This window comes from Molothrus ater, chromosome 19, assembly GCF_012460135.2.
Source record: "Molothrus ater isolate BHLD 08-10-18 breed brown headed cowbird chromosome 19, BPBGC_Mater_1.1, whole genome shotgun sequence".
In the NCBI taxonomy this organism is placed as follows: domain Eukaryota; kingdom Metazoa; phylum Chordata; class Aves; order Passeriformes; family Icteridae; genus Molothrus; species Molothrus ater.
The window spans coordinates 10,104,322-10,118,483 of NC_050496.2; the positions used below are offsets into that span (position 1 = coordinate 10,104,322).

The 14,162-nt window shown below is 45.3% G+C and overlaps 1 protein-coding gene across 1 annotated transcript in view; it reads left to right on the forward strand.

The window, feature by feature from the left end:
• Positions 1-2,735: 2,735 nt before the first annotated feature.
• GNA13 (G protein subunit alpha 13) overlaps positions 2,736-14,162 on the forward strand; it is a 31,123-nt gene continuing 19,696 nt past the window's right edge. Inside the window, exons 1-2 of the mRNA XM_036394692.2 lie at positions 2,736-3,018; positions 5,261-5,487. Of these exons, the coding sequence (XP_036250585.1) occupies positions 2,736-3,018; positions 5,261-5,487 (510 nt within the window). The remainder of the gene's footprint in view (positions 3,019-5,260; positions 5,488-14,162) is intronic.

The window sequence follows — 14,162 nt, forward strand, 5'->3', positions numbered from 1 at the left end:
TTCTCCTACAAGAAATGCTTTTCTTTTTTTTTTTTTTTTTTATTTCTGGTAAGGCCCTGTGAAATAATTCCCACACAGTTTACCACTGTGTGGGACCAACCCAAGGTGAGAACACTGCTAGCCATTTCAGAACACTGATACCCATTTCAGATTTTGAAGGTCCTTCCCGTTGGGGCCAAGTGACATTTCTTTGTTCTAAACTCACCTCACAGTTTTCACATTTATTTCTTCCTTTTTCGAAGTTATGATTAATGTTGGGGAAAAAAAACAGAAAAAAAACTGAGAGGAAAACTCAGCAGATAAAGACTAGAGATGTAAGGAGACACAAATTTTTAATGCAATCTTTGAAACCAGAACCAGAGATAGGATGAGGGGACAGTGTTAAGGTGCACCCAGAGGAGCTTTATGCTGCACTATGATGGTGTAACTGATGGTAGCTAATTTATTAAACAAATGACTAAAAGAACAGCTGTGCTTAGGGCTGGGTTGAATGAAGTGTGGGATTTTCAGTCCTTGGGATTTTCAGTCCTTGGGCAGGTCCCTCAGCCCATGAGTTGTTCTACCCCTTACATAAAGGGTTACCATTGAAAATAAGTCTTTGCTCCTTTTAACCCGGTGTCAGATAAAGAGTCCCACTCTCTTCAGCTCACTGTGCCTCGGGAGAGCTCGGCCCCAGGCTGTTTGCTCAGCCCTGCAGCACCGGGGAGCTCTTCTCAGCCCGGCAGAGAGGAAGGACGTGCCGATTTTTCCAAGTGTTTTAACAAAACGAGTCTCTTTCTGCAGCGAGGACAAAACCTGCTTAGCTGGCAAGCACCATCCTGCCCCCCTGACCCGGGGCTGACCTCCCCGGGCCGCCTGCCCTGCAGCTTCCCCGCAGCCATGGGCCAGCTGAGCCTGGGGCTCGTCTCCGTGGGATCCAGATTGGTTAAAATTGGAAGGGACCTCCCAAAATTATCCAGTCCGACCCCCCTGCCTGAGCAGGGTCATCCAGGAACAGGTCCAGGTGTGTTTGGAATGTCTCCAGAGAGGGAAACTCCACAATCTCCCTGGGCAGCTGTTCCAAGGCTCTGCCCACTCTACAAAAAGTTCTTCTTCATGGTGAGGTGGAACTTCTCATGTTTTAGTTTATGGTCATTGCTCCTCATTCTGTCACTGGGTACCACTGAAGACTCTGGGACCTTCATCTTGGCATTCACCTTGGAGATATTTATATGCATTAATGAGATCTCCTCTCAGTCTTCTCTCCTGAACATACCCATGAGAAACCAGGGACAGGGACAGGGACAGGAGTGTCAGTTCCTGTGTCCAGTTCTGGGCCCCTCAGTTCAGGAAGAAGATCAAGGGCTGGAGCATGTCTGGAGAAGGGAATGGAGCTGGGAAGGGGCTGGAGCACCAGGAGCTGCTGAGGGAACTCTGGGGGCTCAGCCTGGAGAAAAGAAGTTTCAGGGGGGACCTTCTCACTCTATAACCCCAGAGAGGAGGGTGCAGCCAGCTGGGGGTCAGGCTCTGCTCCAGGGAACAAGGGACAGGACACGAGGGAACAACCTCGAGCTGCTCCAGGGGAGGTTGGGGTTGGATATTATGGAAAATTTCTTCATAGAAAGGTAATTAGACATTGGAATGGACTGCCCAGAGATGTGGTGGAGACACCCTGGAGGTGCTCAAGGAAAGCCTGGATGTGGCAATTGGTGCCATGGTCCAGTTGACACAGGTGATTAGTCACAGATTGGGCTGGAAGATCTGAGAGATCTTTTCCAACCTAATTGATTCTGTGTTTCTATGATTTAGTTTCTTCTGCCTGTTTATAGTGAGAGGACCAGTGGACACGGCCTCAAGATGAGATATGGGGGATTCAGATTAGATTAGAAAAAAAAAAAATTACTGTTAGGGTGGTCTGGCATTGGAAGAGGCTGCCCAGGAAGGTGGTGGACTCACCATCCCTGAAGGTGTTTGAGAAACATCTGGACCTGGCGCTGGGTGGGTGGTGTGGGTTTGTGGATGCTGGGTGGATGGCTGGATTTGGTCTTAAAGGTCTCTTCCAAACCTTTATGACTCCATGAAGTCATTCTCCACCTTAACTTTATTTCCCATTACAAAGCACGTTAAAATTATAATCATGTGCATCTATAAACCTTTAACTCCATTACACAGCAGCACCCTGTTCCTGAATGTTCTTTCACTGTTTCCTCGTGAGCAGCCACGGGGGTACAGAAAGGATTCAGAAACACTCCAGAAAGGCAGAGCCTGGATCTCCTCCAAACGGTGCTGAAAAATCCCAATTTCAAGCTCAAGTTCAAAGCAGCTCGGGGCATTTCTTGAGGAAAAGGCAGAGTATTACAAGTAAAGCATCAGTCCGGTTAAAAAGCGCCCTGTCTGCCAGACATCAAGGAGCATTCGGACAAGACTGTGAGGCACCTCCTGAGGGACGGGGTGGGGTGGGGTGTGCAAGGGTGGGGTGTGCAGGGCCGGGGGTCGGGCTGGCGGCTCCCGGGGGTCCCGGTCGGTGACTCCCAGGGTCCCTGTCACCGACCCCCAGGGTCCCTGTCACCGACCCGCCGCCCTCCGCTCCCGCCATTTCCTGTGAGGGGCCGGGGAGGGGGCGGAGTCGGCGCTGTGGGCGGGGCACGCTCCCGTCACGCGCCGGGCGTGGCGGGGCGCGCAGGCGCGGTGCGGGGCGCGCGCGGCGCTGGGCGGCGGGCGGGCCGGCGCTCCCCTCGCTGGCAGCGCTCGCTAAGATGGCGGATTTCCTGCCGTCCCGCTCCGCGCTGTCCGGCTGCTTCCCCGGCTGCCTCCTCACCAGCGGCGAGGCCGAGCAGCAGCGCAAGTCCAAGGAGATCGACAAGTGCCTCAACCGCGAGAAGACCTACGTGAAGCGCCTCGTCAAGATCCTGCTGCTGGGCGCGGGCGAGAGCGGCAAGTCCACCTTCCTCAAGCAGATGCGGATCATCCACGGGCAGGACTGGGACCGCGCGGCCCGCGAGGAGTTCCGCGCCACCATCTACAGCAACGTGATCAAGGGTGGGTGAGGGCGGCGGGCACGGGCCGCCCTGCGAGCGCCGGGCCCGGCCGGGCCGGGGCGGGGAGAGGCGGCTCGGGCGGGTCCTGCGGGCCGGGGGAGCCGCGGGGCTGCCGCCGCCTCCTCCCGCACTGTCCCGGCGCCTCAGCCTCCCCCGGGGCCGGCGCGCAGCCGCTCCGCGCCCGCGGGGCTGTCACCGCGCCGCCCGGGTGCGGCCCGCGGGGCGGCTCCGGCTCCCGGCCCCGGGAGCAGCGGTTTGAGCCCCGGAGGTGCCGGGTTCTGTCTCTGGAGTGTGGCCAGAGAAGGGCAGCGGAGCTGGGGAAGGGGCTGGAGCGCAAGGGGCGGCTGAGGGAGCTGGGGGGGCTCAGCCTGAAGGACAGGACGCTCAGGGGTGATCTTATCGCTCTCTACAACTATTGAAAGGACGTGGTAGACAGGTGGGGTCGGGCTCTGCTCCCAGGGAGCCAGAGATAGGATGAGGGGACAGCGTAAGGCTGCTTTATGCTGGACATTAGGAAGAATTTCTTTACTTCAGGCACGGGAATGAGCTGTCTAGGGAGGTGGTGGAGTCGCTGTCGCTGGAGGTGTTTAAGAATGGACGTGGCGCTTAATGGCAAGTCTGGTTGACAAGGTGGTGTTCGGTCATAGGTTGGACTGAATGATCTCAGAGGTCTTTTCCAATCTAATTGATTCCATGATTCTGTGATTTCCTGGTAATGCGAGTGCAGTAATGAGCGGTAATGGATGGGGGGAAGATGCACCTGGAAGTGCGTGAGAAGGAGCCCAGCCCTGTGCTTTCAGTATTTCACTGCAGTGGAGGAATCGCTGCCGTAGTGTTGGAAACTCGGCTGACACATCAATTAACTGCAACCCGCAGGCAGAGCTCTCTCACAGATGCTTTGCCAAAACCTCCACACATGGTTTAGGGGAGTAGTGGACGCTTGATTTCACTGCTGTCATCCTGACTTCATTGGTCATCCTCTCTCATTTTCTCTCTTATCTAAATTGCTCCTTGGATTTTCAGTTTGGACTGTGTAATAGTTGGACAAAATCTTAATGTGGTTTCTCAAAACAGCAAAGTGTTGCCAGACTCAGCCCCTGAAAATCCAGCAATTCTCAAAGAGAGTTGTTTTACAAACCTGCTGATGAATCAAGCCTGGAAAAACTACTGGTAGCAGTAGAAGGCAGGAGAAATCACACACATGTATCTCAACCAGGTTAAAGTTTGCATGTATCTCAGCCAGGTTAAAGTTTATCGTTAAAGCTACTTGCTACTCTGTGAAGGTATACACGTAGGAACTGCACATCTGTCTGGGAGGCTGTTTTCCTGCAGTCACAGATAGATCTGACAGATACCTGCCTTTGACAGAGAGAAAAACCATGGAAAAGGGGTGAACCTTGACAAAACACCTTGGCACTGAATGAGTGTGTTACTGAACAGTCATTTGTTGCCACATCTTAATTTCCTTATATCTCTTCCTATGACATTATAGTTGCTTATTCTTTCTGAAATTTTCTTTTCGTTTTTTCATCAGTAAATTTAGTACTAGAAATAATTCCCCTGCATTTACCTTATCAATATGAGCACAGTGAGTTTTTATATTTTTCACAAGGACTTTAAAAAGAAATTTAAAATACTCTTTTTCTTCTAGAGAATATTTGCCAAAACAGCCACAGAAGTACAGGAAAGCCTTTAGATGATACAATTCCTCTGCACTTAAGCTATAGAAACATACTTTTAGCAAGTGCAATGATTTTAATACATGTTTTAGTATTTCTTAAAGTATTAAAGGCAGTGATAGAAATACTGTCAGTGATAGAGATTCTTTATATAATTTGGTAGAACTGGATACCAAGTTGATAAGAACAAAAAATGTAGAGAACCTTCAAGAAATGAGGTGGTTTAACATATTTTGAAATAAACTTTTAAGTGTACTTTGTACTCAAGCCAAGTGAAAGAGTTTTGTAGCACAGGTTGGATAAAGTTAGTAATTAAAAATAATGCTTTTTCAGGAATTGAATTGACACTGTGGGGATAATCCTGTTGATGTTATGATGCTCTTGAGGTAGCAAATCTGGGGTTTGCTATTACCTGTGAGTGTAGTGGCTTGGGTCAGTTTTTGGGACACTGCGGGTGGATGTTCCTATTGATCTTTGTGCAGAGTAGGTGCATTGTTCCTCTGTGGGCTGGTGAAACAGGAGATGCTGAGAAACCGCTCACGGCGCCTTTCCTTGTCACTGCAGGTGTGCGAGTCCTGGTGGATGCCAGAGAGAAGCTGCACATCCCTTGGGGGGATCCTGCCAACCAGAGCAACGGTGACAAGGTGATGGCTTTCGACACGCGCGCCGTCACCGTGGCGCAGGGCATGGTGGAGACCGGGGTCTTTTTGGACTACCTGCCTGCCATCCGAGCCCTGTGGGCAGACAGTGGCATCCAGCACGCCTACGACAGGCGCAGGGAGTTCCAGCTGGTAAGATTTGCCTTTCAGTGTCTTCAAGTGCCCGTGTGGGATTTTGTTCCTGCCTTGCTTCTCTGTGAAACGCTGAGCAGCCGCTTCCCTACGCCTTTCTGAGTGCTTGGCTGTTACTCTGTGGTGTTGCACACAGCTGCATTTAGCTACTTCCCCACTTTTTTTAATAGTAATAAAAGAGATTCTGACGTAATCGTCCTCATTTCATATGTGGGAAAGCTGAGGTATTGAGGGCTTTAAAGTTTTGTAACAAAGCTGGTACCTGCACAGTATTTTTACTGTATGATTATTACCACCCTTTTATTAACTGGTGCATCAACTTAAACAAGCCAAGCAAAAAAAAATGGTTTGTCAAAAAAAGATGGGCTTAATAGTAATGTGATTTTTTAAGAAAAGATATGCATGGGTTAATGAGAAGAATTTAAAAACCACTCCCTTCTCTATTCCAGTTTGAGCAATCTAGCAAACATTCCCTCTGTATACTTCCTGTTTAATTTTGAATGTCTGTGTTAATTCTCATGTAATGAGATTTTTGTTGCATTGAAGTTCTCAGCTTCAATGTAACAAAATGGAATGGAAATACAATGGGATACACAATTTTATTTTAGTGGGGTAGAGATGGAGTACACAATTCAGTAGTGGGGTTGGAAAGGAGAAAGAAACCTCTTGATTCTTGAGCAGCAGCTCGAACTGTGTGTGACAGCTGAACTCCCTTTGCTCCATTCCCGTGCAAATGCTGCAAAAAGAAATGAAAAATTTTGAGTTAAATTTGATTGTTGGTTCATAGACTTGTGTATACCAGTGGCATAGGGTTTTGTGGGGGTAGGGGTTGAGAACCTTAAAATAGATAAGATCTGTTCTGGTAGGTCTCTCAAACATAAGTGGCTTTGTGTTTTTATGTCTTAAAAATAACCTTTGTGTTAGTGTGAATCCAAACAATAGCTCATGATGTCTCCTGTTGAGCTATTATGAATGGTTGTGTAATCATAGCCTGACTTAAAGAGGTTGTGTAAATATTCTATAAATATGTATTGCCCTGATCATGGAATGTCTTCTGCAGATTGCAGAATGGGCAGGTGCTGCAGTGGCCTATCACCTGCCCAGCCCTGGGCTGAGCTCTGTAAATAAGTTCCTAAGGAGACCTCTTGCTCCTTGAGTTTCACCTTCAAGTGATCATAAAAGAGTAATTGCTCTTCTGTAGTCAAGATTCTGGTGCAGATGTGACTTCTACTGGTGTAATTGCTGTGCTGGAGGGATCTGCTTAAAATCTGTTCAATAAAGCAGTTTTGTCTTCGATTAAGCATGTTTAGTGACTTGAGGCTGTGTAGCAAAGGGAAGGGAGCAATTACTGTTCTGTCATCTTGAGGCCCTGGGAAGTGGGTTCTTTCCATAACTGAAACATGTGCAGAGTTTCACTTTGAGTGGGTTGTGAAGAGAGTAGTGAAGAATTTGTTCTTCTGAACCTTACAGAAAGAAAGCTGCTGCTTTCTTCTGTAAATCCCTACATCTGTGTAATTATCTGCAAAAATATATATTTATCATTTTGTGCTTTAGGTAAAACTCAGGAATATTTTTTAGCTGCTCTTAATAGTTCAGTACTATCCTAATAATTTTTGAAAGCAAGGTAACTGCTTTATTTATTCTTATATTACTTTATTTCCTAAATCCTTTCAAAATCTCAGCTGGACATATTTATGCCAAGTTATAAACATGAAAGAAAGAAAAAAAAGCAGCTGAATGATGTCATTGTATTGAGTGCAGGCACTGTGATCTGTGCTGGCCAAGCATGAAGTCTCAGTTTTACCCCAGTAAGCTTCAGCTTAACTTCTGCCAGAGCTCCATGTGGGCAGCAGAGCAGAGGGAAGCTCCTGGAGCAATGTGGATTCTTGCTGTACCTGCAGGAGAGTGCTCAGAGAGTTCCTGTGCTGTGACAGGAGAGGAGGACACAAATGGTTAAGGAGGGAGTGACAGGCGTGTCCCAGTCAGGAGGTAGAGCAGGGGGAAGTTGGGAGGGACGCAGACAGTTCAGGCGTGTCAGCTACTGACTCTTGAGGGAAGGCTCCAGACTAAAAACTTCTAACACTGTAGAATGGGGAAAAAGAGGAAAATACTGTTCTGCTTCCAGTTTAGCTGCTTGTGGCAAAAAAAAAAAAAAAAAAATGATGAGAGATAGCAGCAGTGATTAGATGAGTAGGAGAGAGGGAAAAGTGGCACAAAAATAAATAGTGTAAAGTCTGGACTGATGTGGAAGAGGAGCATTATTGGGCTGTATCTGCTCTAACTTCTTTTCAGACTGTTGAGTGAGTTTAACTTTTCACTGGACTGAAAACCATGGCTCATACTAAGAGAGCACAGGCAGAAACAGTGGGGAAGTGTTTGCCATGGGAATAGGACACTTTGGGACAGAGGGAGAGGTGAGCAAATGGAAAATGGAGCAGTGATGGGTAAGCAGTGAAAATGTCAAAATTTACATCTAAATTCTGGAGGAAAGGCAGCAAGACTGTGTAGTGTAGAAACCATTTGTAACTTGGGCAGGTAGGAAGTACAGAGAAAAAGGGTTTAAAATTGAGATTTCTGCAAGATTATGGTTAAAACTTCAATGCATATGTACGTTTGTGAGGGCTTGTAAAGCTGCTCTTGCTTTTTTGTTTTTCTCCAGGATCTTTTACTGATGATGTTGGGAGCCTAAGGAAACAATGAGATCTTTTTATAGCAGCAAAAAAAAAAAAAAAAAAAAAGAGCTTGGTTGTATTTTAATGGAATTAGGAATCAGCATTTCCATGTCTAGTTCACTGGAGTGTCCTTCCTCATTTTGTTAACTCAAGTGGTCATGGGATAGCCAATATGATTTATTTTCCTTGGTATAAAATTAGGGGCCTTCTGGCCACTAGCAGCAGCATTTATGAAAATTCATTAGGTCATGCTTGTGTACTGCTTTAAAACTGGAAACAGCTAATTACAGCTTGGTGCAATATGTGCCACTTCAGTGCTTCCCAGGTGGTTGATGTTATAATTTTATTACGTTTTATTGCAAACCAGCCTCATTCAGGTGCTCTGCTAGCACAGGTAGCTGCTGGCTCTGCAGCTGAGGCAGTTCTGTAACTCACACTGGAGGTTCTGGTCATCCTCAGGCTCCTCTCCTGCATCCCCCAGGCTCGTTTCTCCTCTGGCCTCTCAGGAGGCTGCCAGGGCTGAGTTACACATTGAGTCTGAATCAGCCCAACACCTGGCACCTCATTAACATTTCACATTTCCCCTCGCTGCTTGGTTTCCGGTAAAAATCTGAAGTGACTTAGATAAACACAGCCATTCTGTCAGTTCTGCAGCACGCAGGCTGACTTACCTGAGCATTTCCTGCTTGTTCTGTTTGTGCTGCTGAGCTTTCAGTGGGTGCTCTACGGATTTGCTGTTCTCCTGGAGCAGCCTTTGGTGCTGTGGAACACTGAGCAGGGCCCTTGTGAGTAAGAGTAGCCTTGTACCTCCTCTCATGTCAGTCATTTCTTGAACTTGCTGTGAGAACTGTTAACAGAGAAGCATTTTGAAGTATTTTCCAGGAGTCTCATTGTTCTCTGAGAATGGAAGAGTGTGATGAGAGCCAACTTGCTCAGATGTGTGATAAGCTTTGAATGTGTTCAGGGTTTGTTCTTGTTGAAGGTAACTTTTGGGTGGGTTTTGATCTTTGTTACCAGCAGCTGTTGATCTTCAGACAGATACTTAATGCCCTACTTGCAGTTTAAGGGAATGTTGTTGGGTATTTTAAAGCCAGAAAGCTGCAGAGATGTGAGATGACACTTTCTTTTTGTCCATATTTGCATAGAGCTGCAGGCACAGATGACACAATAAGGATTATAGGATATGCCCTCACCTCTGGATCACAGCTTTTTCTGTGACATGTCTGCTAGATCAGATTATAGAAGACAGGAAAAGGCGTGTTCTGCTTGAAGTTTCACTGATAGCTTTGCAGCAGCTTCCATGTAGCATTTTTCTTTTGCAGACAAGTATTTTTGGCAAGTATTGATCAGTTTACTGGAAGATTGTATTGTATTTTTCTTATTGTCCTTGGACTTTCAGAGTTCTGTCTGAATATTAGTGGGGCTGTTGTACACACAAGAATATTAATTAAGCTCTACTGAAAGGATGAGTCCTCAAATAGACACTGCAGAATATTAGGAAAGTTTATTGTTATTTCAACACATCCTGAAATGTGCCTGATTATAGATCCTGACCCTGCAGAGGTCAGTTGTGTGTGGAGCCAGGCTAAGTTGCCAGATGTTGAGGTTTTCCCCTTTAGGAGGGTGGATTCCCATCTTATGGAACAGCTGTGAGCTCAGTGCACAAAGTCCCCCTGGAGTCACAAGAGTAGAAAAAGAGTGTATTACTGTCATTCATGGGAGTGTGCACATTGTGTTTGTGCCAGTGCTTTCAGAGGCCTTTCAGCAGCTTCTGCACTGTGTTGGTTTTCCTCCCATGTTCATCTCTTTAACCTTCCCACCCCCCTACCTTAGCAAGTAGTCATGGCTTTCCCCTTGGATCTCCTCTTGGACCTGGCATTGGCTGTTCAGGGCTCCCACTCTGCTTGAAGGGTGCAGGAGCTGCTCCTATTGGGACATGACTGAGTGCATGAACTGTTGGGAGGAGGTTTCTGACACTGGCAGGAGAATCTTCATTACAGACATGAGATCCACTCACCCAGCATTTCTCTAAACATTGACTATTTGGGCATTTAATCACATAATTCAGAGTTTATTGAAACGCAGTGCTGCAATTACATTGACTATTGCTTAAATTTCTGTGTGGAAACCCAAAAAGCTGCTGCTTTATAAATGTTGAAGTATGAACATTTTTTTCCCCTTTCTCTAATCAGTACTCTGCCAAAGATCAGATTTAAGGATGGCCTGTGTACAGTGAGCATGACTCCTTAAAAAGCCCTTGGAAAAGGCTACTTGCCATCTCATGGTCTTCAGGTGAAAAGATTTATCAAAGATTGTTGCTATAAATATGGAAAGAAAAGTGATTTACAAATTTATACTTTAAAATGAGCTATTCAAATCCTCAAAAGGGACTTGGATTTTTTGAAGATTTGCTGTTTTTCCAGCCCCAATGAGAAGATAATGCTGGTTTTGAGTTGGCATTAATAAGACTCCTTACAGGGATTAACTCTAGAGTCCAGCAGCAGAGGCTTGAGTGTCCTTACTCCAGATTTGTGGCCAAAAACCCTTCATTGTATGCCAGTGCTTTGGTACTGGGGATTGACTGTAATATTTCAGTCAAGCTGAGTGATCTCCAGGTGAATTATACTAACTTAGCACAAAGTGCCATTTTTTATCCTTTTCCAAATCGGGATTAGGGTTTCTGTTTCAGCCTCTGAGAGCTGAAATGCTGTTTTTGGGACTGCCTTCTTCCCTTCCCACCACTCTTCCTTTCCTGCCTGCTAACTTTTCTTATTAGCAGCAAAATCTTGAAGCGTTTGGAGAGTGGACTGGTCTTTATTTCCAGTTGGTGCTGGTCTGGTTTTAATGCAGAACCTCTTTGCTGTATTTTTTTCAGAATGTTGCTATATTTTTTTTTTTTTAATTTTTATTTTTATTTTTTGTGGCTGTTATAAGCACAAATGTGGTTCTGGACTTGAGAGGTCTTTCAGCAGGAGCTGTGTTGATGTGGACAGGTTATGCCAGACTGAAGCAGATGAGTTACCTTCCCACCAGCTGGAGTCCTGTGTGCTGCACTTGCCTTGTTCAAGCCTATGTTTTCTGCATGGTTTCAGTGCAATCTCTCAGGATGGAATTCTTAATTCAAACCAAATCCAGACACTGACTAACCTGGTCCAGTGGAAGGGGACCTGCCCATGGCAGCAGGTTGGAACAAGGGCATCTTTAAGGTGCCTTCCAACCCAAACCATTCTGGGGTTCTGTGATTGTTTATGGGGAACCACTGCTTTTAACATGCAGACTGGTACAATGCAGTGTGGGAGCACAGGGATGTGTTCTTATACATGTGCCATCTCCAGCAAGCTGTGTCCTGTTGATAGTCATGTGCCTTAGTTTCCTAAACATTTTATTGCAGGAGACTGGAAGGTGACCTACTTCTTGAGAAAAAAGGGAATTCTCTAACCAAGCCATGGTTAAATAAATATAAAATACAAGTGCCCTTCTGAATATGAATATTCACATCTTGAGTGTGTGAACTTCTTCTCAGCAGGTTGTTTTGAATCCCTGCAAATGTGTTAGAGGAGCTTCTGCTGCTCGTGCTGTGCAGTGTAAATTGAGCCCTTGTACAGGCATTTATTGCACGCTCATTTCCGTGCTCTCTACTCACCTGCAAGGTGTTGCATGTTGGTACCTGCAGAGCTGTCTCCTTACAACCTTTGGAATTTAAACAGCACTGGCTGCTCCCCTTCTGGGTCCATTTAGAACTGACTTCCTGAACACAAACCCTGCACAGTCTCTGGGCTGTGGCTGTCAGCAGATCCTGTGGGGTAAATGCAGTGTCAGCTTCCATGCCTGTGCTCTGCACCTGAGGCAAGCAGCAGAGAGGGATCTTTTCATGTGTAAATGTGGGATCCTTCAGCACTGAGCTGCCGTGCCAGAGGCACTGTGCTGCTCTTCCCTAATTTGAGTTTGCTGTAACAAGGCTTCAGCCTTAGAGGCTGGTGAAGTCTGCTCTCACCAAGCACATATTTATTGTACCTAGGCTGTACTGGGTGATTGTTTTGGCTCTTTATTGTCCCAGATTTCAGTTCTTGAATGCTTTGATATATTCAGGGCTCAGGCTGCACCTCTTACACAGAACTAGCAAAGGAGTAGGAAACTTCAGCTTGTGGTGGCTGAGGAAGTTGCTTAAGAAAATGTGAGAAAACCAAATGCAGCTGACCTCACTCACTGCGTCAGAAAAGCAGTAGAATAACTGTAGTTGTGGGAAAGCAAGATAATCTCTGTGCCAGCATTGTGTCTGCTGGCACTTTCCTCTGCTAAGGATCTGAATTATCAAATTCAGTTGAGAAGTTTGAGGCTGCAGAACCTGCCCTTGTACAGAACAACAAGATGTGTGCTCACAGTGCTGATGGAGGCTGCTGGATACCAAATAGCATCTTGTATTACTCTGGAATATGAAACCTTTATTTATATCTTAAAGGTGAATGAATGAGTCATAGAACATGATATTAGTTAATTTGGCAGCCTCAAACTGTAAATAAAATGTGTTTAATTCAAATAAAAATCTGAATAGTCCCAGAGACTTAACACTTACATTTTATCCTAGAGTTGCCTGATGGATTGAATTTAAATAGTGATAAAGAAAATGTTTAAGAGTACATCAGCAGCTGAAAAAGTCCTAAATTACTTCCTGTATCTTTTTAACTTGCATGTCTGCATTAACAACAAACATCAGGCAATAGAGCTGGAAAAGCTGAGGAATTTTAAATACAGAAAACAGCCTGAATTATCATCACAGCAACTGACAACAACTACTTCAGAAAAGAAAATTTCTGAACAGTAATGTGGAGTGAGCTGCCTTTTACAGCACTCAAGTCACTGTACCATGTTGCACACCTTTCCATCATAGCCATTCCTGCCTTACAGTTCTTTTCCTTCAGAGTCTCCTCAGTTAATATGTGAAATATCATTCTCCTCTTCAGAGACTTAACCAAGGAAATGAAAAGACCCCAAATTCTTTTTATGGCTCAAGGGTACAGGAATGTGTAATACCACAAGAGTTTCTGTTTCTTTTTCCTTTGTTTAAAGATGCTGGGGAAATAATTTTAAACAAAATGCTGGGATCTCTGCAGCCAGCCTGGGAGCACTTCTCTCTTTGGGCACATGATGATATTTTATCACCCACTGGTGACCAAATCAAGAGGATGCAGAATTTCCAGGGCTGGAAACAGTGCACTGGTACCACTTGTATTTCAAAATATCTACACAAAGTTGTGGGGGAAAAAAGTAATGCAGGGTGATTATTAAAATTTTAGAAGTGGGCTGCTATTGGGACTCTTAAATATAGTTGCTCTAGTAGTTAATTTCTATTTCTTTCCAGTTTTAGTTAATTCATAGTAGGAAATTCTACAAGTGACATGAGATGTTTTCTGCCTCTTGCTGCTGTTTAGGGGGTCTTGTGTACTTCACTGGTACTTTGAGCTCTTTTAGACACAACTTTTAGTAGTTTTTAAAACCAATATTCAGCTAATGATGCAGGTAGATCTTTCACTAGACCCAGTAAATTATCACAGGATCTTGTCAGCTTGGAAGGAGAGCTGGTTGTGAGTGCATCACTGGCTGCAAACAGAAATACCAGAACTTAATTGAAATGGATTCTTCTAATTGAGACAGAGGAAGGAACTAAAAAGCATTTGGTCATCTGGATTTCTCATGAGGCTGAAATAGGAACCAAATGTACTTTAAAACTGAATCCTAGAGAAGTGCATTGGGATCCAGTTCAGGGCTCTGATTTTGAAATGTTGTGATTTAGTGCAGAGTTTATGCAATAATGGACTTTTCAAGCATCTTCAAGTTGAGTATGGCCAGTTTTAGTGCTGATCCATTTCCACATGCCAAATATTTGTCATGTTTTTGGGAGCCTTTGCTGGTCTCGTACAACTTGGAAGCAAGTAAAGCTCGAAATGATGGATGGCAGATTTGCAGACTCACCACTGCTCCAGCATTAGATGAAATGCAGTTGGA